The sequence below is a fragment of the Rattus rattus genome, chromosome 1, assembly GCF_011064425.1.
Source record: "Rattus rattus isolate New Zealand chromosome 1, Rrattus_CSIRO_v1, whole genome shotgun sequence".
NCBI lineage: Eukaryota > Metazoa > Chordata > Mammalia > Rodentia > Muridae > Rattus > Rattus rattus.
Genome location: NC_046154.1, coordinates 93,940,244 through 93,963,156, shown reverse-complemented (window position 1 = coordinate 93,963,156; position 22,913 = coordinate 93,940,244). Strand labels below are relative to the sequence as shown.

The 22,913-nt window shown below is 45.2% G+C and overlaps 1 protein-coding gene across 2 annotated transcripts in view; it reads left to right on the top strand.

Moving 5' to 3' along the window:
- LOC116901640 (paralemmin-2) overlaps positions 1 to 22,913 on the top strand; it is a 278,561-nt gene that overhangs the window by 191,120 nt on the left and 64,528 nt on the right. For both annotated transcript variants that reach the window (XM_032903739.1, XM_032903747.1), the window contains one exon: positions 15,878 to 15,958. In XM_032903739.1, coding sequence (XP_032759630.1) covers positions 15,878 to 15,958 — 81 coding nt within the window. The remainder of the gene's footprint in view (positions 1 to 15,877; positions 15,959 to 22,913) is intronic.

Below are 22,913 nucleotides of genomic sequence, written 5' to 3'. Positions count from 1 at the left end.
ACAAGTGCTTTGTATCGCACAAGGAGTCTCTGGTTACTGTGGATCTTGCATGAGCCCCCTTGATTGGTTAAGGACTGGTCACCCTCTCTCACTGAAACCTTGCCTTTGAGGAACACACAGTGTGACCGCAGGGCCCGAGAGAGACAAATAAAAGCAGTCCTACTCTCTTCTGCCTCTGTGTGGTCAAAACTTCTGAGTTTTTGTTGTTTTGTCTGCAAGGCTATCTCTTGGTGACATGGCACACAGATAAAGTAGTGTCTGACAATTCCAGGTGCATACAGCTCTCAGTCAGAGCCTTCCTTCAACACCCTCCTCCCTGCTTGCTTCTAGAACTGCGGGGTAAGGCTGGCCCTTTGCTTTCTTCTGTATAACATCATGATTGGGCCAACAGTGTACCACACATCAAATACCACGCCTTCCTTCTTTAGCTCTACTGTCCCTGTTTGAATGTTGGCCAAGGAAATGTTTCATTGGTTGGACAGTTTCTATTTTTGCACAAATGTGTCTGTGGCTGATGATGTAACAGACATATGGCATTCAGTTCCACCAGAAATATGGCCCTTGAGGAGGCGGCTGCATAATGTTCTCTACATCTCTAGATCCCCGACTTAACTGCATTTGCATAAGACCCTCCCTTCATCTAAATCCCTGTCATAGGTTCCAGGGAATTAACAGACGTCTTCTTGCAGGTGGGGATTTTCTTGCCAACCTCAGACAGGTGGTCTTGACACAACAAACTTGCTTTGAAGTCCCTAATAAATGATAAAAATGGTATACATAACCAAGAATTATTTTTAAACATTTATGATTTATTATTGGTATTTTATTCATACATCTACTTGATATCATTATAATCCTGAGGTAGCACAAAAATCCTCGGACTGAAAGGAGCTGTGTGCTTAAGCCTTGTTACAGTCTGGAGGGATTGTGCTGCTTCTCCTGGGGTTGTGCCCTCTGGGTTATTACTCATTTCTTCCTACTGATTCTGTGTCACAGAGGTCAATAGGACAACCATTTGGACTGACTGCTGATCTGAGAGGTTGTGACAGAGAATGCAAGGCCAGAAGTATTTACTGCATGAACTTCTGCAGACCAAGTTTGCCCATGCCTCTACAACAAAGAATAGAGGTCAGTCACATAGAATCCTCTGCAGAAGGGATACGGAGTTTTCACCAAAATACTTTATTTTCTGGTGACGAGATGCCCAGTGTCTAGGTTATACCTGTGACCTTTTCTGCTCTCTACTCTGAGTCAGGGATCGTCTCACGATTAAAGGCAGGGCCCAGAACCCCGGACCCGGTGTTTTAGGCAGTGCCACTTGAGACAGGCAGACCTCTCAAACCCAGCATGCCACTTCAGCATCCAGCAGGGAATCAAAAAGCAGTGCGTTCCTCCTTATGGTTTGCTATTCTTCATAAACCTTGATTGGCTTTGGTGATCATTTTCTCTTGCCAGCTAGATAGCTTTCTTGTGTCAAAACTCAAAACTAATCTAAACAAACAAACAAACACCCACAAAATCACCCCCTGCAAAAACAAAAACAAAAACAAAAACAAAGAACAACAACAACAAAAATACAAACACCCTTTACAGGGGGAAAAAAACCCCACAACACAAATGAGAAATAGAAGCCTATTCTGGTGGTGGAGAGGCCACCTGACATATTTCTCCTTTTTACACTATTTTTTTAAAACTTTGGTGTGGCATCAGACCTGTATCAAATATTAATATTTGTCCTCCAGTCTCCACAGTGGTGGGGCATCTGAAATTAAACTCTGGTTAAGGTTACTGAGGGAAGGGGAGAAGGAAGGATCGAGCAGGGGCCTTTGTTCCTTTTGCTGGTGTGGCCTTCTTTAGCACGAAGACATCACAGGTTCTTGGTCACTGATGACTTCTGGGCTGGCCTCAGGTTGTTATCTGCCCAGGTCAAATGTATGGCTCACCCCCAGGATGGCCTTATAGGCTCTGTCACAACCCTCAATGTCTTGCCCACTCACGGGAGTCCAGTGGGAGGTACCTGTTCTGAAAGATGGAGTGTTTCCTCCACACCTTCTTTCTGAGGTTTGAAATCGGGTGTAGCACCAGCACATTTAAGGGAATATTTGAAGCGCAAAGGTCTTCTATTTTAGCTCAAAGCCAGATTCAGTTGGACCATCTTGGTGGTGTTCACCACAGATTTATAACTTCCTCCTATCTTGGCCCTCTAACCTGATTTATCATGCCTGGCCTGGGTATAAAACAGTAATCTAGGTAGTGAGGTGCTCAGCTGGTAAAGAGCCTGCCTGGGGTGTGTACGAGCTTGGGTTCCTGCAGCTCACAAACGGAGGGTTGGCTACAGCAGTGCCATGCCAGCTGTGGGGAAGTAGAGGCAGGAGAATCTGAAGTCCAAAGCCATTCTCAGTCACAGAGAGAGTTCAAGGTCAACCTGGGCAACTTGAGTCCTGACTCAAGAAGGAAAGAAGGAAGGAAGGAAGGAAGGAAGGAAGGAAGGAAGAAAAGAAAGAAGAAAATAGTGATCTAAACTAAGGTAGAAAAGGTCTCCTGGGAAGGGCAAATAGGCATGTGAGGTTGAGGATGAGAACTATTGCCACAAGGAGGCAGCATTGACCCTCCAGAGGGCCAAGACAAGCAGGCTCTCTTCACCTCTGTGCCTCAGACCCCACCAGCCTTTGGCAGAGACCTACACTTTGAAGAACGAAGGTATCCATGCAAATAGAAATGTGGCTGATGAATGTCAAGCCTTCTAACAAGGCTGAATGACATTCTGTTCAGTTCAGTTGTTCAGTTGACATTGAAGACGAGCGAGCCCAGATTCACCTAAGCCAAAGTTACAGCCCAAACTGAGAGACTGTGCCCAGCAAGGACTTTCCACCTTGGCTGACATTGAAACTATCTGGGAACATTCACAACTTCCAGAACTAGACCAGTAAAATCCGAATCTCTGAGGTTAGGGCCTGGCATGTTTAATGTTTCTCATTAATGTCCCTCAGGTGATCCTAATGATTTCTTAGGATTATATACTGTGGGGAGAATTGAAGTCAAACTATGCAGGCATCAAGCTGGCTCATGCAGGTTAAATCCAGCTGCAGCTGGGAGGCGGATGTCAGTGATGGGGTCAGGGCACACTCACTTCTGTGGCCCCAACAGTCAGAGTTCTTGAATCTGGCCCCAGACTGCAGCCAGGCCTCTAGAGGATCTCCCAAGGCATCTGGCGAGAGAGTGACAGCAAAGAAAGTTTCAATTTGGATCCCTCGGCACCTCCCCCAGAGCAGATCTCTAATTACCTGGGCTCAGGTAGGGCTGACTCCTTTCCTGGAGAACCCCAAACCTGAGCCACAGTGCTACTGTGTGAAGGACAGAGAATCTATGGGGGAGCTCCTTCCTCCCCCACCCTCCCTCCAGTCAGCTTGTTTCAGTGACAAAAGCTGAGGCAGGAGCATAGTGAGCTTGATGCCAGCCTTGGCTGTACAGTGAGAAAAAAACCATAAACAAACAAAATAAACCCTAAGGTTGCACATGCTTTTTTTCTTCACTTTACATCCCAATTGCAGCTCTCCTCCCTGTCACCCCCTTCCACAATCCTTTCCCCATCCCCCCTCTCCTTCTCCTGTGAAAAGGTGGAGGCCCCCTAGGTAATCCCCACCCCCACCCCCCCCCCCACCCCGGTACAAGTGTCTGTGGGGCTAGGCTTTTCCTCTTCCAGTGAGGCCAGGAAAGGCAGCCCAGTAGGGCAACAGCTTCTGGGATAGCCCCGGCTCCAGATGCTCAGGACCCATATGAAGAGTAAGTTCCACATCTGGTACATATGTGCAGGTGGGGGGAGTGGGGCAGGGGCTAGCTTTAGCCCGTGTTAGCTCTTTGGTTGGTGGCTCAGTCTCTGAGAGCCCCCAGGGTCCAGGTTAGTTAGTTGACTCTGTGGGTCTTCCTGTGGTCTATCCCCTTCAAGGCCCTCCTTCCTTCCCAAAACTCTTCCATTAGAGTTCCCAAGCTCCATCCACTGTTTAACTGTGGGTCTCTGCATCTGTCTGAGTCAGCTGCTGGGTGAAGCCTCTCAGAGGACAGGCTTGCTAGACTCCCGTCTGCAAGCACAACATAGCATCATTAACAGTGTCAGGGATTGATTGGTGCTTGCCCATGGGTTGGGTCTCTAGTTGGGCCGGTTACAGCTTGGCCATTCCCTCGGTCTCTGCTCCCCTCCCTGCATTTCTTGTAGACAGGATAGATTTGGGGTTGAATGTTTGTGGGTGGGTTGGTACCTCCATCACTCCTGGTTCCTGCCTGGCTACAGGAGGTGGGCTCTTCAGGTTCCACATCCCCAGTGCTGCTTGGACTCTGCTGTTTAAACTGAGTACTTGAGAATCAATCCTTCTCTCCCCTCCCTTCTTCTCCCCAACCCCTCTGGGTTTCAGGGATTGAACACTCACATACGGCCCTGGGTTTGTCCCCCATCCCCCCCAAAAATGATAGCATTTTGATATTGAAAATGTGACTCTTAAAAGCTTTATAAAATGAATTTTAATGGCTTGATTTTATTTATTTGTTTTTGATTGATTCATCAAGACAGTCTTATTTAGGCCTAGGTTGTGTTTGGCTTGGTTCCAGGCATGAGAGTCATTTATGGTTATAAATGAGATAGACAGACAGACAAGCTCGTTATGGAGTATGAATCTTATTGACTGAGACAGTGAACAAATTTGAGGAACCCGTCAGGGGATGAGTTCTGCGAAGGTGGCTGTTATTTATCAGTCTGTCGGAGATACCAGCAGGGGTAAGAGCTGCGGGCAAGGGGGCTCAGTGGGTAAAAGTACTTCCTGCCAAGCCTGATGGCCTGAGTTTGATCCCCAAAACACGCATGATGGTAGAAGAGAACTGACTCCCACAACTTGTCCTTGGTCTATACACACACACACACACACACACACACACACACACACACAACACGCACACACACACACACACACAACGCAACACACCACACACATGGGCATGCACACATACATGGCAAATAAATAAATACATGTTATAAATTGAGGGAAGTGGATCTGGAACAAGAGCTCAGCAGTCAAGAGCATTTGCTGCTCTTGCAGAGGATCTGGGTTCAAGTCCCAGCACCCCCTGGTGGCTTAGAACCATCAGGAACTCCAGTTCCAAGGGATCCAATGCCTTCTTCTGACCTCCAAGAATAACAGGCACTCACATGTATCTATACACACATGCAGGCATAAAAAATACATAAACTATCTGTAGAGAGCCTAGGTCCACCCCACGCATGCTCTCTGGTCGGTGGTTGGTCTCTGTGAGCACCTACCGGTTAATTGATTCTTTAGAGGAGCTGGGAGGAGAGGAGGGAGGAGAAGCTGCATAGGGATGTAAAGTTAATTATGTAATTAACTTAAAATATATAAAATAAATATATGCTTAGAAACTTAAGGGATGGGGGGCATTTAGCCAACCCCAAAGGATAGTATCCATTTTATGAACAGAAAATGACATTTTAGTATTTCCTATTAAAAACATTGAACATTTCCCCTACATTTTATTTTTTCCTATGTCAATACACTTCTATTTTTTGTGACTCATATGGAGTTATGACAATTCTTTTTTTAAAAAAAAATGAAACTTTTAACCATTTGACATACATTGCAAGTATTTTCCTAATTTAACACTGGCCTTTGAGTTATTATGATTCATTGGCACTATTAAAAATAGTTTAAATTTTTCCACAATAAACATAACCAACTTTGTATTTTGTGGGTTTCTCTGTATGACCTTTAAAACTGTTTTTTCCCATCCTCCGGTTACACGGTCACAGCATTTTCTTGTGTTTTCACTCTTTACATGGCCCGAACCTATCTGTACGTAATTTTGGTGCTTGGAAAATGTCCTTTTGCACCATGAAGTCTAGAAATGACAGAAGAGACTAGTCTCTTATGAGTTCAGTGAGCACAATTTGGTGGCGTGACCATTCTGATACTAATAGTTCAAGGCTTAGAAGTCAGTCTGAGCTCCCTGGAGCATGTAGTGGGATCATCCTAGATGACCACGCCCAAAGTAGCAAGCCACTGTTTGCTTTGCTGAGATGGGGGTGGGGCACTCACTATGAAGCCCGGACTGGCTCCAATGTGCCATTCCCCTTCCTGTATCCCCGGTGCTATACGAGTGAGCGTGTCACCACAGCCGGAGATACGGATCCAGGAGAACAAACTACCGGCACATGTTCTGAGAATATGGCAGTTACTAATGAAGTGGTAGGACGTTTCTTTCGTTTAAAACCCCCCTTGGGGCCTCCAAAGATAACTAAAATGGGCATAAACTAACAAAATGTAGTAGTGGAGTGAGGTTTGTCTCCTGCTTAGAATTATACCACACAGAACACAGAAAAATGGATTTTGGGGGGAGGGCAGCTTGTCCCTATTAAAGTTTTAAATGGTCACGTCTATTGACTCAGTAAGTCGATGTTTGAAATGCACCCTGTGGATGCTGGCACAAAAGTATGCCTATGATGTGCTGAGGACGGGCCAGCAAATCCCTGTTCACGATACCAAGAGGAATACGGCGAGCTCCTAAATAATGAATCAGTGGCTAGCTATGCATCAATTAAGATCTGTCTGTGATCCTCCAGTCAGAGTTCAAAGAACAAGGAGGACTCTGCTGACAGAGAGAAGGCTGTAAGCCCACTACAGTGCAGACAACATGTCCTGAAGAGCAGGTCTCCACGCTTTTGTAAAGGGCCCACCAACTGTATAGCATGTTGGGACACTCTTTTTTCTTATAGAAATCACAGAAAACTATTAAGAATTGTTCCCTAAGGAAATGGATGCCAGGAGATAGTATGGTGGGAGGAGAAACAACAGTTGCCTTAGTGTTTGTTTTTGTTGTTGTTGTTTTGTTTTGTTTGTTTGTTTTTTGTCTTAGTTGTATAATTCTTTCATTGTGTGCTAGTGAGAGTACCTGTGTTATTTCCATTTTCCAATGTTAACAGTACTCATCTGGGTGTGGACATTCTGAGTGATTGTAATCTATGCTTTTATTAAAAATGTTTATAAATCTTAAAGGTTAATCAGATGTCAGCATCTAAGAAACAAACAGAAGCACAATTGGACAAGGCCAGAAAAGGCAAGGATCCCCTGCCTTTGGGTTAAAATCAACTGTAGAAAAGGTGCGGATGTCTCTGGATTCAAGCTAATTTCTGAGTGTTTACATTTCTTGGTCTGGATGTATAGTGGTCTCTTCCTAGTTTTTCACAGGCTATTTTGCTTCGTATCTTACTGTGACAACTCTCTTTAGGTGTACCCTAACCCCTTGGCTATCCCACAGTCTGCAGCTCTGAGATTGGATGGAAGCATGGCAGCGTTGCTTTGAGATTGGACGGGAGCGTGGCAGCGCTGCTCTGAGATTGGACAGGAGCGTGGCAGCGCTGCTCTGAGATTGGATAGGAGCGTGACAGCGATGCTCTGAGATTGTTATGAAGTTCACTCAGGGTCCAGGTGCTTCCTGTCCTCGGGCTTTTCTCCTGTGCCTCGCCCATCTTCCTGAGACAATATAACCAGCTTAATGGAATGCTTTGTCCCTTCTTTCAGGCATCTAATTTTAGCGGGGCATATTCTGATATTCAGTGGTCCCTCCATTCTTAGTGAACCCACAATCCTCCCTTGGAGAAGGAACATTTGAATGGAATAGAAATGTTTTACATTGACTTTATTTATTAGGCCACTGGATCCCTTGTAAGTGTCTGCTGCAGTGTCTGCTTTGAGGAGGAAATGGAACACAGCTTTGTCCCAGTTGTGTTTAACATTGAAAACATCTCACAATTTTATTTTTAAAAACACCCTCCTTTTTCAGGGGTGGGCAGTTTTGACATCAGAAATGTCTGGCATCTTCAAGTTCTCCTCTGCTCTGGAAGGTGCATGCATCCACAGGTGGAGATATCTGGGGAGTGTACACGATTTTATCTGGAGTGAGAGAACACTATCGGGTAGTATGCTAGGGCCAGACTGACTTCTTTTCAAATGCATTTGGCCACTGCTTATCAATCAACTCAGTGAAGACTTGAAGGGTAGTCCCTGAAGAAACACATGACACTTGATAAGTTCTGTTGCTATTGTCACACTTGTCCCTTGGTATCCCAGAATCCCTCTGAATACCAAAATGCACACATGTTCTAGTTCCTTACATAAACAGAGACCATTTTTGCATAAGCCTACACATATTCTCCCTAGGATATTTTAATTTTATATTTATTTAAACTTATTTCAGTGTGTGTGTGTGTGTGTGTGTGTGTGAGAGAGAGAGAGAGAGAGAGAGAGAGAGAGAGAGAGAGAGAGAAAGAAAGAAAGAAATAAAGTGCCTACAAAGGATCTGAAACTAAATTGCTGTGGTTTACATCTGACTTGACATTAATAAAATACATATGTTAACATTTCAGTATAATTAATCACAGTATTTCATCTAATCCCTACAGGATGTTTCTTGAGTTCCCTTTCAAAGGCCACTTTTAAAGTTTGGCCCAATTAGTGTGTGTGTGTGTGTGTGTGTGTGTGTGTGTGTGTGTGTGTGTGTGTGTCTTTTTTCAAAGTCTTCTCTTGGTCTTATAATTACTGTCATTCTGTCACAAGCCAAAAAAAAAAAAAAAAGCAGGAATTTATTTTCCTCGCTTACCACTGACAACAACTAGAGGTCAGAATTGGTTGCATAAAAGACAAGTTATATAAATGGAAATGCCAGTCAAAACTAAGCCACAGGAAATAGAGTTCTAGAATTTTTCCATGCCATGTGAAAATGTGTTAAGTTGAATGGGTGCCTGGTCGGGCAGCAATTTTGATTACAGGAGATGTAGACTTGTTCTTCTGGCTAAGCCCCCTCCTCTGTGTGTGGGGGTTGGGGTCAAGATCTATGCATGGATACGTGTGCATGTGTATATCTGGCTCTGTGTGTGTGTGTGTGTGTGTGTGTGTGTGTGTGTGTGTGTGTGTGTGTGAGGGAGTAGGGGACAGGCTCTGTTCTTTCTCATGAACTGTCTACCTTCTCTAGTGAACAATGGGGAACAGAGTCTCTCACTAGCCTGACCTTGCCAAGTTGGCTTAGCTATGCTGCTTGGCCTGTGAGCTTCGGGTATCTGCTTGGTTCTGCCTCCCCAGGGCTGGAATTTTAAATGTAGGCTCTAAGAACCTGGAGACTAAACTGGGGTCCTTGTGTTTACAAGACAAGCGCGGTACCGTCAGAGCTCTTTCTACAGTCATAAGTATTTTAAAACGTTTCTAGTGGATATTTTTTTCCTTATTTTTGTGGGATCCAAGTGTGTGTGTGTGTGTGTGTGTGTGTGTGTGTGTGTGTATGTATATGTGTCTGTATATGTATATGTATATGTATATGTCTATATAAGCACCTATCTACAAACCCCAGTACTGGTGTGGTAGTTTTAATGAGAATGGCCTCCACAGGCTCGTATGTTTGAATGTTTGGTTTCTAGTTAGTGGCATTGTTTGGGAAGGACTAGAAGGCGTGGTCTTGTTGAAGTGGAGCAAGTGTGGCCTTGTTGGAGTAGGTGTGGCCTTGTTGGAGAAGGTGTGGCCTTGTTGCAGTAGGTGTGGCCTTGTTGGAGAAGGTGTGGCCTTGTTGCAGTAGGTGTGGCCTTGTTGGAGAAGGTGTGGCCTTGTTGCAGTAGGTGTGGCCTTGTTGGAGAAGGTGTGGCCTTGTTGGAGTAGGTGTGGCCTTGTTGGAGTAGGTGTGGCCTTGTTGGAGTAGGTGTGGCCTTGTTGGAGTAGGTGTGGCCTTGTTGGAGTGGGTGTGGCCTTGTTGGAGTGGGTGTGGCCTTGTTGGAGAAGGTATGTTACCGGGCAGGGTGTGGGGATCCTATCTGCCTGCTCCCTACAGATCACGCTGTAAAGCCGTCAGCTACTGCTGCAGCACCATGCTGGTCTGCTTCCCACTGCGATGAACATGGACTAGAACTCTGAAACTGTAAGCAAGCCTTCAGTTGGCTGCTTTATTCTATAAGAATTGCCTTGATCATGGTATCTCTTCCCAGCAATAGAACAGGAACTGAGACAACTGGTTTACCCATTTCCCAGCAAATGGGTATCACAGAGGCCTAACAAGCAGGAGTGATCTCGGTGTCCAGTCACTTTGAAAGCCTGAGTGTAGTGAAGATCTTCACTGATGACTTTGATATTCAAGCCAGAGAGTGAGTTTTAACCTCTAATGGCAGTGAGACAAGATAGCTTATCTCGACTGATAGGCCCACCAAGCAAGCTCGACATGCATTGTTAACGGGACCAGCAGTTGGGCAGAGCTGAGAGGGCACCTCCCTGGTTATTTTGTGTTTTGTCACCCTGCTTCAGTGAGCCCCTTCCTCCAACTCCGTCCTCAGAGCCATAAATAGCATCATCTCTGCAGGGGCATTAAACAGGTAATTATAATGCCTGGGATGACACTCTGATTCCTTAATAGATGAACTTCCTCCAATTTCCATTTGCATGTTGATTTTCCCGTAACTTAATTTTCAGGTGACATTTTATGTCTTAGTGTAACCTACATAAAACCTAGGTGGCCTGGGGATCCAGCTTGATCTGAAAAATCACAAAGAAATACAATCTAGTTGGCAAGGTAATTCCAGCATTCAGCATCCAGCATCTTTTGTGTGTGTGGGTGGGGGGAGGGGGTGGCCGGAGGTCGTCTTTCCCAGTGCTTTGATTAGACATCTCAACTCCTGCATTCTATATGTGCTGGTTGCCAGGCTGGGATTGAACCTAGGTCCTCACGAATGCCAGGCAAGCACTCTACCACTGTGCTAAGCCCCCAGCCCTCTTCCACCTTATACTTCAATGCCCAACTACCTTCAAGCCCTTTCTCTTCTTTACTTCTCCATTCTGTCTCTCCTATGTGACGTCTCTTCCACCCCCATTGCCTTCCCAAAGGGGAGCTATTTAAAACTGTTCTTTGCAGTTTTCAGCACTGCGCCTCTTCTTCTGTTCTGGGCTGCAGAAAGCCAGGCAGGCAAACTCACAGAAAGTCGGGGCTACTGGCTCTGTGAGAGGAGTGGGTCACACAAATCCCCTTCAGCCCGCCCTGGGTGGATATGACAGCAGGATTCTCTTGAGCAGTCAGAGGAAGAAATATTACATTTACCATTTTTAATTTTTTTCTGTCCTACCATTTCTTTCTTTTCACCACTTACATTTTTCCTCTCTTACATAAAATTTGAAATCTCTGGGTAGATACAGTTTGTTGCGTGTGTCTTCGGGCTTCTTCTCATTGCTAGGCCCTGGAACACTGGGCGTTAGCCCAAGTCAGGATAGGTCTTCATTATCTGCTTCTTACAACTGTCCCAACTCAGCCTCCCTTTGCTTCTCATGAGCTGAGCTTAGCCAACCTTTAGATCGATCCAAAGATAGCCACCATGGCTTTGTGGATATTTTAAGTGGTGCCATCAAAGAGTTTACATTAAGTAGTAACAGAACTCCCCAAGCCTCCAGCTGCCACCTTGTACTTCCCTGTACCCAGACAGTATTTCATGCAACAGGAGTGGGAGGGGCATTGTTAAGTTTCCCCAAAGCAGAGAGAGGCTTCCCTGACTCCCTCCACCACCTCTTCCCACCACACTCACTAGACCTTTGAACCGTGTGTGCTGCACACTAGCAAGTGCCCCTTACTCTACTAAGGCTTTGCAGTGTTTACGATATTGCAATCCGTCAAGAAAATATCTGCTAGGGAAGCATACTATTACAGAAAGACAAGGTGCGTGGCTTGTGTGGCCTCCCTGATAGTGGGGTACCTGGAAACCTTCCTAATGGATTGCGTTCACTTCATTCCAGATGTCTCTTGGGAAACACCGGCCCCCACAGTGGTTGTTACGGTGTCCATCAGACTTCCCCTGTAATACCTACTTCTGCTTTCCCTGGTTCTCTCCCAGGTTAGCTTTCTCAACCCTTTCCTCATATGCATAGCAATAGCCGTCCACATGGATCAATACCTCCATCACTATGACATTCAGTTCTATTGGCTAATAGCTGATGTGCATTCAATAGTGTATATGTTGTCATTGATCACAAACGAGAATTCATAATGCAGCTAAGTGAGAGATGTGGATAAATAGGGACCCACACAGAGGAGAGTAAAGAGGCCAGTCCATCCATTTACAGCTATTCACAGGTATCCATTACACATGCTCAGCATGCAGTGTCCTTAGCTTTAGACATGCCGGCCGATGTCCCTGCCCTCTACAGCCCATAATTTAATAGAGGGTGGCAATGTCTACATAGGTAAGTGAGTAAAGTATTTGAAGCATTAATGCAAAAAGACCCGCATCCCTAAGGCTGTAATGATGGCAAGTTCAAAGTCAACCTGGGTTGTATAAAAAGACCTTGTCCGTAAGGAAAACCTACTCTTGTTGTAAAAAATATAAAAATAAAAACGAGTATTGGTGTCTTTTACCCCGCTAGCTCTGCACCGTGGTGTCCCAAGGTATCTGCTAAATATCTTGGCGGAAACACAGCCCAGCCGCACACTTTCCTACACTCAAACCCTCACATAAAAGAACACACAACACAATAATCTTAGATCCAATTGGTAAGATATAATTGCCCACTTAAACATACAAAGCCCAATACCATCCATCCCTTGAGAACATTAATAACAACCTGTAAATACACAGAGCAGAATCTTAATATCACCTGCCATGGCTTCTCCCCTCTCTCCATCTCCTGTCTCTCCTCCTCTTTCCCCTAGTCTCCTCCTCTTCCTTCAAACTTCTCTCCCGCCCATCCTTCCTTCTCCTCCAATGACAGGCCTCCTTCTATCCTGTACCTGCCTCACCTGTGACATCATCCTACAACCTACCACCACATATGGAGGAAGAAGAGTATGATGAGGTCTCAGGAGGGAGCAGACAAGGTTTCTGTGTCAAAGGAATGCTTTCAGTTGTGACAAATGAGTCACCCAAACTAGCGTAAGCAATGGGTAGATGTTTCAGTTTAGGAACTCCAAGGATGAATGACGCTGGCTTTATGTCTGATTAGACCTGGGACCCAAACAATGTTTTAGGCTCCTGCTGTGTGTTTTCATCCCGCTACTCTCTGCATTGATCTTACTTTCTACGATGCGTGCACGCAATGTGCATGTGCGTGTGTGTGTGTGTGTGTGTGTGTGTGTGTGTGTGTGTGTGTGTGCATGCACACACACACATTACTTCCATGTGACTTGGGAAAACAGCTACTTGGACAAGTGTCATCTCTGGGCTCTAGTGGAAAGGAGGAGTTCATTTTCCTTTCCTAACGATCGACGTCCTTGGAAACATGTCCTCCACTCTATTTGGGTCATTCCATACCGCCCCCCCTCACTTTAATCAGCAGTGCAACAGGATAAAGGTGACTGGTTCAGTCTGGCTCCTGTGTAAGCCTGGCTGGAAGGATGAACAGGGGTGTGTGACTAACCAGGACTGGTGTCCAACGGCTGCCTTTTACAGAGCTATTTTAGCTGCATTCTCAGAGGAAGCTCGGCCAGGAAGATAAACCCAACAACAGGCAGTCATTAAAGCCTCGTGAATATTTAAGCTGTGCTTTCAAAGGTGAATAGTTTTTGTCAAATGAAGCAGTAAGAGGCCTCCATTATTGTTAGAGAAACCAAGAGGAGTAAAGTCAGGAAGGAAGACTCATGCCAGGTCAGCAGGTCAGGAAACCACAGAGAGTTGTTGAGGTTGAAGAATATGGATTGAGGGTTGCTCCTTATGGTGAAACAATGGGATAGAGGACAGCCTTTTAGGTTACACCGAGGAATCTGGTCTTGGTACTAAAGCAGCAGAGACAGCCTGGGTTTTAGGCAAAGGCTAGGGAGGGAATTTTCATAGAAGAATATTGCTGCAGCCTTATATGGAAACATATGCCAGTGATCCCAGCACTCAGGAGGCTGAGGCAGGAGAATTATGAGTTCAAGGTCACCTTGGGCTACACAGTGAGACCTTGTCTCAAAATGAAAAAAGAAAGACCCTCTCTCTGGTAACATTTACAGACAGAGACTTGATTAATGGGGACCAGTAAGGACGTCACTACAGCAATCCAGATAGGACTGAAATGAAGCGTTAGGACTCTGGTATGCCAAAGGTCATAGTGGAAAATGGATGCATTGGTGGCATTAATAAAAACACACAAAACTGGGAGGGGGCAGGATCAACAGGACTCTTCTCGTTCAAGAAAATGAGAGCATAGAATGACTCAGAGGGGAGCAATATCGCTTGCTGAGATGAACTCAGAGGACCAGGAATGAAAAGGGGATACGGACAAGTGAGATTTCAGTCACACATGCTCAAGGTGACAGAACACTGGACTTGCCATCCATAGCTGTTGGGGGATGCTCAATATGGGAATGTGGAGTTCAGAGGGATGGCAGGATTGTGGAATTATGGGGCTGACCAGAGTTCCTGGTTTGCTTTCTGTTGGGGGCGGGGAAGAAATCTGGACACAGAGGCTAGTCATGTGACATTGATTGGACTCCTTTGGAAAATGGTTTCTAAAACACCTACAGGTCTGATTTGGCTAGGAAATTCTGTCCTTCCTTAGATATTGCATTCTAGTTGCTCAAGAATATGAACTGATATTTCTCAAAGTTTATACATTGCATACATTGCACTGATTTGAACAGCCCTGATATGACCACATCCCCAGAAACATGGCACTACATAAAAAAAAAAAAAAATCAAAGCTTCCATTAACAGCAAACACAGCATCCAGACCTCAGCCCCATTGTATCCCCCAGGGTTTGGCTGTTGTGCTGTGAAAAGCCAATATGCCTTGCCTAACAAGTTTCTCCCTACATCTGTGAGTAAAGGAGAGTGATTTACTCTTGAGCATGTCTCAGTAAAACCCCCCCTGTATACTTCAGCAGCAAAACGTTGGCAAGTCTGCTGTGGGAAGGGCAGACCTCTCTGTTCGTATGAGTCACACTTCTGTGCTGTTTATTGTCTGCACTGGAGAAGTATTGAGAAGAAGAAAATGTGAAGTGCGTGTTCCAATGGAATGGTTATAGTAGAAATACATCCCTTTCAAATGGGTTTCTAGGCATTTCCTCGAAATGAATGTGTGGCAAAGCAAATAATCACAGACAGAGAAGAATGAATGCTTACTGGAGGCCAAGCTTTGTTCCAGGCTTTCGGGATGTATCCTTTCACTATAAGACACATTTCCGCCATGTGATTTGGACAGTCTCCATTCAGGAGACCCAGGAAGCCTAAAACTTACTTAAAAGGCACGTAGTTAGTAACTGACAGGGCTGGTGCTTGGACCTAGGCAGATCCTAGATGTTTTATTTACCCTAACCTCAGCAAACCCCGCCCACATGAAACACTGTACCAGAAGGCTTATTTAAGCAAGGACCGCCCCTCTCATTTGCATTGTTTGGTGTGTCCAGTTTGATGCTTTATGCTTCCAAATTTAAATTTGTACTCTATTATATCTGCATGTGATCTGGATGAGAAGAATTCAGCCTTAGAGTCCCCACCACCATTTCTTCCTATCTGCAGTTTGTAGCAACACCGAGACATTTTTATTCTTTGTCTTCAAATTAGCCCTGCACAACACAGAGAGCAGCAGTAGTGTGTGTGTGTGTGTGTGTGTGTGTGTGTGTGTGTGTGTGTGTGTCCTTTCCTTCTGAATTAAATTGTTTCTCATGGAGCCCACCGCAGACGCGTTCAGAGGAGGCTGCTGCCTGCGATCCACCCAGCGACGGTGGAGCAGGTGACGCTGCTGCGTGCGCTCAGCCTCTCTGGAAAGTGTCTGCACAGATGTGTAGCGTTTCCACTCCCGCTCCCTGCCTTCAGATTCCTGGAGCCAACACCCACCCACTCTGACAGCCTCTCTCTCTCTCTCCTTCTCTCTTCATTTTCAAGGAAAAAAGAAAGAGGCAGACGGAAATAGAAGGGAAGAGACAACAGCTTGACGAGCAGGTGCTGCTGCTTCAACATTCCAAGGTAAGCGGCGGACCCCAGGAACCTGTGTGCCATTCGCCCTGCAGACCACGCGCTTCTCGGAGCCTTGCGGAGCCTGCCCTGCCGCCGTGGAGGCGCAGTGCCGCTCCATCCAGCCTTTTCCCACACAGCCAGGAGAGGGTCTCTTGCCTTTCCTTGTGGTTTTTCTCAAATTCGGGCGCCGTTGGCAGCATTCTGCTTTCGGTGAGATTGCACTGAGATTGCACTGCTCCGATGCAACATGGTAGATACACAGAGAAGCTGGATGTGAGTGCTCCGCGTGGCCCGAGTTGTTTCTCTAGTGTATTTTGTTCGGAGGCTTCAAAAGCTGTACTTAACGTAATGGAATTTTTGAAAGTGAAAAAAAAAAAGAATCTTTCTTAAGGGGGAGGGAGATGAGGCAGTGGGATCTAATAAAAGAACGACACTGCGTGTTTCAGATTGTTCATTTATTTTATTTTGACTTTACAATATTAGAGGTGTTCTGTTAGACCAAGTGATTGGTCAAACTAGGCTTTTAAAGGATTTGATTTGGTTCAGTGTCTACTGTACCTTATTTAAAAGAGAGGCAGGCAGGGAGAGGGGGGAGGAGAGTTGTGACTCTTCCCCCTTTTATACATAATGCTCTTAAGCACTGTAATTGATTGCAGTAGTAAATTAGCCCTGTCACTGTCACAAATGACCCACCAGTGGCTGAATGTTGCCTTCTGCATGTTCAGATAATAATGTGTCCATGTTCAAGGACCAGCCCTGAGTTGTGGCTTGCCTGTTTGATTATTCCTGGGCTTTTTAAAGAAGGAAAACCTCCCACTGGCCTCAAGTTGCCATGATCTTGTGTATGCAGAATTGCTTTTCTCAGAGGCTGCTTGGAAGGGAGCTGCTGACGGGTTACTGACTGGGACCCTGAAACATAGTAGATCTTTATTCTCGCATGTTCTCTGGGAATCCGGGTTGTGTTAAATGAATCCTTCAAATGAGGACCGTGAGCAAGCTGGCTCGTGATTTCCAAGAGCAGCCTGACCTATATCTGTGCAGCATGCTTGTGAGTTCACCACACACAATAAACAGAGGGGAGTGTTCCAGAGAAGGAAAGCGGCAGGATCTCGGTTGGTTGGCCATTTCTGTCTGTCTCTTCTCTGCATCTCCAGACAAGTCTTTGGAGCAGTCTGTGCTGTGTTCAAAACGCTGTCCCTGTCTCCTGTCAACGCTGCCAGGGCAGGACTGGGGCTAAAATTAGGATCAACTTCCTACAGAGGTGGGGCTTACAAATGCTAACAGGCTTGCACAAGACCAGTATGCAGAGAGCAGGGTCTCTGGCCCAGAGTGCAGGTGATTCACTCCCTGTGATGGGAGTGAGAAGGAGAACTTTCTGGTGAGAGTGGGCACTTTGGCAGACAGCCTCTCTTCTCCCCAGCCTCAGTGTAGTGCTCGGCCTTTGTGTTCTTTACATTCAAAACCACGGAGCGAACATTTCAGAGACCGTGTTCGTTCTGTGTGTGTCATCATTCTGAGTGGCAGGTAAGATACCAAGGACTTACTCTGGAATGGCCGTACACCGTTCTGTCCGTATTCCATCTATCCATTCCTTATCTTCCCATCCACCCATCCAGTCTAAAGAAACGATAGAAAAAAATGACTTCATTTTATCTGAGGAAACACTCAGGAAGCACGAGGAACTTGGCAACGAGAGCATCAGGCAGTTTCTAAGACTGCCTATCAAAGGTGCACACAACACTTGCATTGTGGTAATCTTGCAACTTGGGGATGGGCAGGGCTGAAACTGATTGTTTAGTAAACAGAGAGTAATGCATTGATTGTCTCTTCCCACCTTAGGGGAAGGCTCATGTAGACAGAATAAGGATGGATGGGTAGCCTTGAAAACTAAAAAGACCCAATGCTCCAAACATGGCAGTGCCCATAAGGCACCACCCAAAGGAGTAACCCGGTTCTAAACACTGGGGAAGTGGGAATGCTCATAAGACAAGGTGAGGCCTCACTGTGCCCACATAAAGCAGCTATAATTCCATCTCTTTGTTCCGAGTCCCTCCTTCCTAAGTAGCTGTCTGGTTTCCATAGAAGGAAGGGAGTGCCCTGACTGGGGAGTAAGATCACTTCAGTCACCAGAAGGGAATGAGTTCCACTTTAAATGAGCTGACTGTTGACTCAGCTGAGTAGTGAGTCGTCTTTCCTACCCTCAGTCAGTTCCCAGGTTGGTGGTCACCCCCTCAGCGGAGGAAAATGCACTTAGGTTGAATTCCTTCCTGTGTGAGCTTCTCAGAGGAGAGCTGCTAGCTTCCTCCCACATCACAGGAGCCTCCACATCCTCCTCCAATAAGCAAAGCCCACTGTTTCCTTTTAGGTACCTAGCACGTGCCTGGGACTTTAAATATAAGCTCTCAATAACCATCATGAGATAGATTCCTCTCCCCGTCTCACAGTCTGGAAACAGACGCACGACGGCAAGCCACTCGCTCAGGGGTGTACGGTCTGTTAAGTGCGGGAGCCTAATGAACCCTGGGGCTGTCTGTTTCCACGGACAAGGCTCTTCCGGGGAAACTGTTCTCTTTTAATGGATGGCCCCTTTAGGTGATCTGTCTAGACAGGTGCCGACTGCCGTCACCACCGCATCTCTTACTCTCAGTCATTTAATCAGCTACGAAAGGTTTAAGTTATTTGGAGTCATGTCAAAGTGATTGTAAGTCCTTTAAAATACAAAATATTAGGAAAGATGTCAATGATTGATATTTATTTCACTAATTTATGGTCCTAGGCACTTTGGGAGAAAGCATATATTCTCTGTGCATTAAAGCTGGATTTCATATCTATTAAGACGCGGTTTTGGTGTTCTTTGTATACCTCTCATATCCGTATTCACATGTGCCCACATAGCCAATGGCTTCTGGATGGTTGTTGTCATGCACCGAGATATGAATTATTTAGACAGAGCCTCTGGTCTTCTGTCAGAACCAATAGATAGAAAGCAAGGCAGTGGTCTGGACGCTTGCTGAAAGCTCTCGCTCACAGAGACGTTTAGGAGTACACGGTCACGCCACGGCTTTACACGGCAACAGTGAGCAAATTCTTTAATGAGACAAACACTCAGTGTTCAGTGTTAAGATGCTACGCCCTGTGACAGGAAACCTCGAGATGCTGGGTTTTGTGGGATGCTCACCTTTACTTAATAACTAATGTTTCTAAGTAAGAATTTCTAGGGAATAGTCAGGAATCAGACCAGTAAGTAATTTTGATAGCTGTATTCATTTTGCTTATTATAAAATGAAGAGCTGTATCATTTCAAAAACAAAGAATAAGACCATCCAAAGGGAAGCCATCAACTGAACGCTCGCCATCCAGGTACCTCCCCCACAAGAGTTCACGCTTTGTGTAACCTCTGATATGTTTCTGTAGAGGAGGATGCTCAGTCCTTGTCACAGGCCTCATGAGGCCCTGGGTGAAGTTCGTCTATAGTGACATCTGTATCCAAATTATATCTTTTTAAACTTTTTTATGTATGGTCTCGAATTCCGAGCCAAGATTTTAATATTTACAAAGTCTTATCTGACACCCTGTTACTTATAGTCGTACTTGGGAAGGTTTTCATCTCAAATGCTTGCTTGCCCATACGTTTGCCCATACACCTCAGCAGTTTTAATCCCTAGAATTTATTTTCCAATAAGGCATGAGTTTAGAATAAAGCTTTATGTTTTCACTCATGGCGAGCCATCAGCATGATTTATTCATTCTTCCTTTTCCCTCGTTCACTTAGATGTCATCTTTATCACGCCCACATTTCATCTTTATACCCAGGTCCGCTCCTTGTGATTCCTTTCATTCCATTTATCTGCTCACTCCTGGGCTGGTACCGTTCTCGTCTATTCCCTACGGTTCCGTTAATGTACCGGAATCTCCTATGAGACAAGAACTGGCGTTATTATCCTTTTAAAGGTTTTTGGTTTTTTAACCTATGGAAACAATGATTTATTTTTATTGTTTATATAAATAATATATAATATGACTTGTGATGATATGGATTAAAAAATAATAAATCAGCCAATGTGTTGTGCCGGCATGGACCGAACTTAATATTCCTCTTTTGCCCTTTGGATGACTGAGCGGAAATTTGTCTAATTTATTAGTCTGCACAAAGTCCCAGGGCTGTATGTGTCCCATGTGTGTGACAAACTGCAGGCCTTGGGGACTGCTACATTGTGGAGTGTTTATCAGAGCTGTGAGGATCACATTGTCCATGCCACGTACCACATCTTCAGTATGTACCTGTCCTTAAGCTGCCTATCCACAGGTGGGCAAACCTGACCAACACTTCCTTTCAGGAAAACAAAATATGAGGGGGAGAGAGAGAAAGAGAGAGAGAGAGAGAGAGAGAGAGAGAGAGAGAGAGAGAGAGAGAGAAATATTTTTGTGATCTTTTGTGACCGATCATCCAACCATTAAGTTCATTTGCTGAACAGCTCTAAGGTATTCTGATACCTTAGACGATGTTAAGGTATTTTTTATTTTGAAACCTCAGCACTAGTCAGATTTTGTTTTGTCTGTTTGTATGAATAAAACTCCAATGTTAAAAATGTAAACATTCTTGACCAGTAAGATGCTCAAGGGTGAAGGTGCTTGGCACCAAGTTTTTCTTATCATGTTTTTCTAAACCTATGATCTCAACTTGAGCGAAGGCAAGACTCCATCTCTTTTATTAAAAGTCTCGCTTGTGAACTAAGTTATGTAACAAAACTGCAGACTAAAGCAAGATCTCATGGGTCATAAGGAGGAGAAAAGGAAAGGATTCAAGGGTTAGAGAAGAGGATGGGGAAAGCATGTAAAAGTGAACTCGAGCATGCTGGGATGGCAGCTCAGTGGTCAAGCTGCTTTCTGTGCAAGCATGACACCTGAGTTTGGATCCCAGAAACCCCAGGAGGGCATGATGCCCTGCCTGCAATTCCAGCCTCGAAGAACCAAGATGGGATCCCCAGAGAAAGCTGCCTAGCAAGACTAGCCATGTTGGCAAGTTCTGGGCTTGATTGATTAGTTCTTGCCTCTGTGGGGAAGGTGGAGAGAATGGTTAGGCGTGATTCTTGACATCAGTCTCGAGCCTCAACCTGGAGATAGACATACACATACATGCATGCTCACACACATGCAGAAAATGCAAACACATGTGCCACAGATACACACACAAAATGGGGAAAGTACAAAAATAAGCATCTTCTGGTTCCTCACCCTGAATCTTGAGCCGCTTTATTTTAGAAAATTAAAGTTCTTCAGAGTCTAACTAGTACTCACACATGCAGTCAATGATACAACTTTAGTCGGATTACAGATGAATGGGTGATTTGGAGCAAAGGATAAGCTCACAAAGCCACGAGAATAACTCACAGGAGAATATTTGTATAGTCTGCCGACAAGGAGATTTTATATAAATTCAGCATCAATGCTAGACTTACAAAGTGAAATGACTGCTAAATATGACTCTATGAACATGGCAAATGCCTGATCAGGAGATGGAGAAGCGGGGTGGGGAGGAGAGGGAGATGTTTGCTCGTCCTGATCTGTCTCTCCCCTTCCATCCTGCTCCAGTCCCTTCTTACTGTGACCTTAGCTGTAGAGGAGGAGGATTTGGGCAGACCATCCTCAAGTCCGCCTTTGCTGTGTTAGCATACAGTTAGGTATTTGCTAAGGTGCCGAGTGTGTGGTTTGTTTTTCAGTAATTCATTCTTTCAGCAGTCACTCACTGTGATCAAGTACAACTTCCTCTTAGCCTTAGGGATGGACACGTAGGCCACCTGATTGTGAGGGACTCAAGGGCGACACCAGTGTGGAGCCCATTGTTGGAGAAGCTGGAGAATAGTTATCTGTGTGAGGGAGAAGTGCCGTTGCCTTCCTATTGGTTACATTGTGGTATGGACAGAACCCACAGCCTCATATACTAAGCACAGACTTTACCATGGTCTATACCCTCAGCCTCCCCTGAGTGACTTTTAAATCGAGGTAGAACACTAACAACTTTTCTGTTGCTGATAAAGCACTCTTATCCAAAGCACCATAGAATTTATTTTGATTACACTTCCAGGGCACAGCTCAACACTGAGAGAAGTCAGGGCAGGAACTCAAGTAGAAATCACAAAGGGAAGCTGCTTGCTGTCTTGTTCTCAGGCTCATGGCTGGCTATCCTTTTATACCCAGCACTACCTGCCCATGAGATAGTATCGTCCTGTGGCCTGTGTCATCCTACCTCCTCTTACAATCAAGACAGTCCATACACACACACACACACACACACACACACACACACACACACACACACACACACACACACACACCTACAGGCCAATCCAATCTGGGAAATTCCTCAAGTGAGGTGATGGTAGGCTGTCTCTAGCTGACAGTTTGCAGCTAACTGAGACAGGTAAGGCATACTTTCTTCATTCATGTTAGCTACACAGTAATCATTTATATGTGAGCAAATTCATGTCTTTAAGTTTTATTAGGAAATGATATCTTAAGTACTATAAGCTTGCCTCTATTTTATTATATAATGTTTTATTTTGCTTATATAGTGTTTTGCCTGCACATGCACATCTGGGTCTGAGGAGGTCAGAAGAGGGGGTCAGATCCCCGGGAACTTGAGTTGCAGATAGTCGTTAGCCACTATGTGGATGCTGGACATTGAACATTGGTTCTCCAGAAGAATAATCAATACTTTTAACTGCTGAGCCATTTCTCCAGCCCCCGAGTTTGCCTCTGAGCACACTGAGAGTAATCAAACAAATCTCTATAATGGATTATAATGAAACTATCCACTAATCTCCCTCCGGTCATTATTGACTGTTTTCCATGTTTTCCTGCTCCCTCCTACTGCTGGGAAGAATTAGTCCTGTGCTCTAAATCCTCACAGTGATTAATTCCCATGACCACTGGTCCACTCATGGGTGCTGTCTGGTCCTTAACC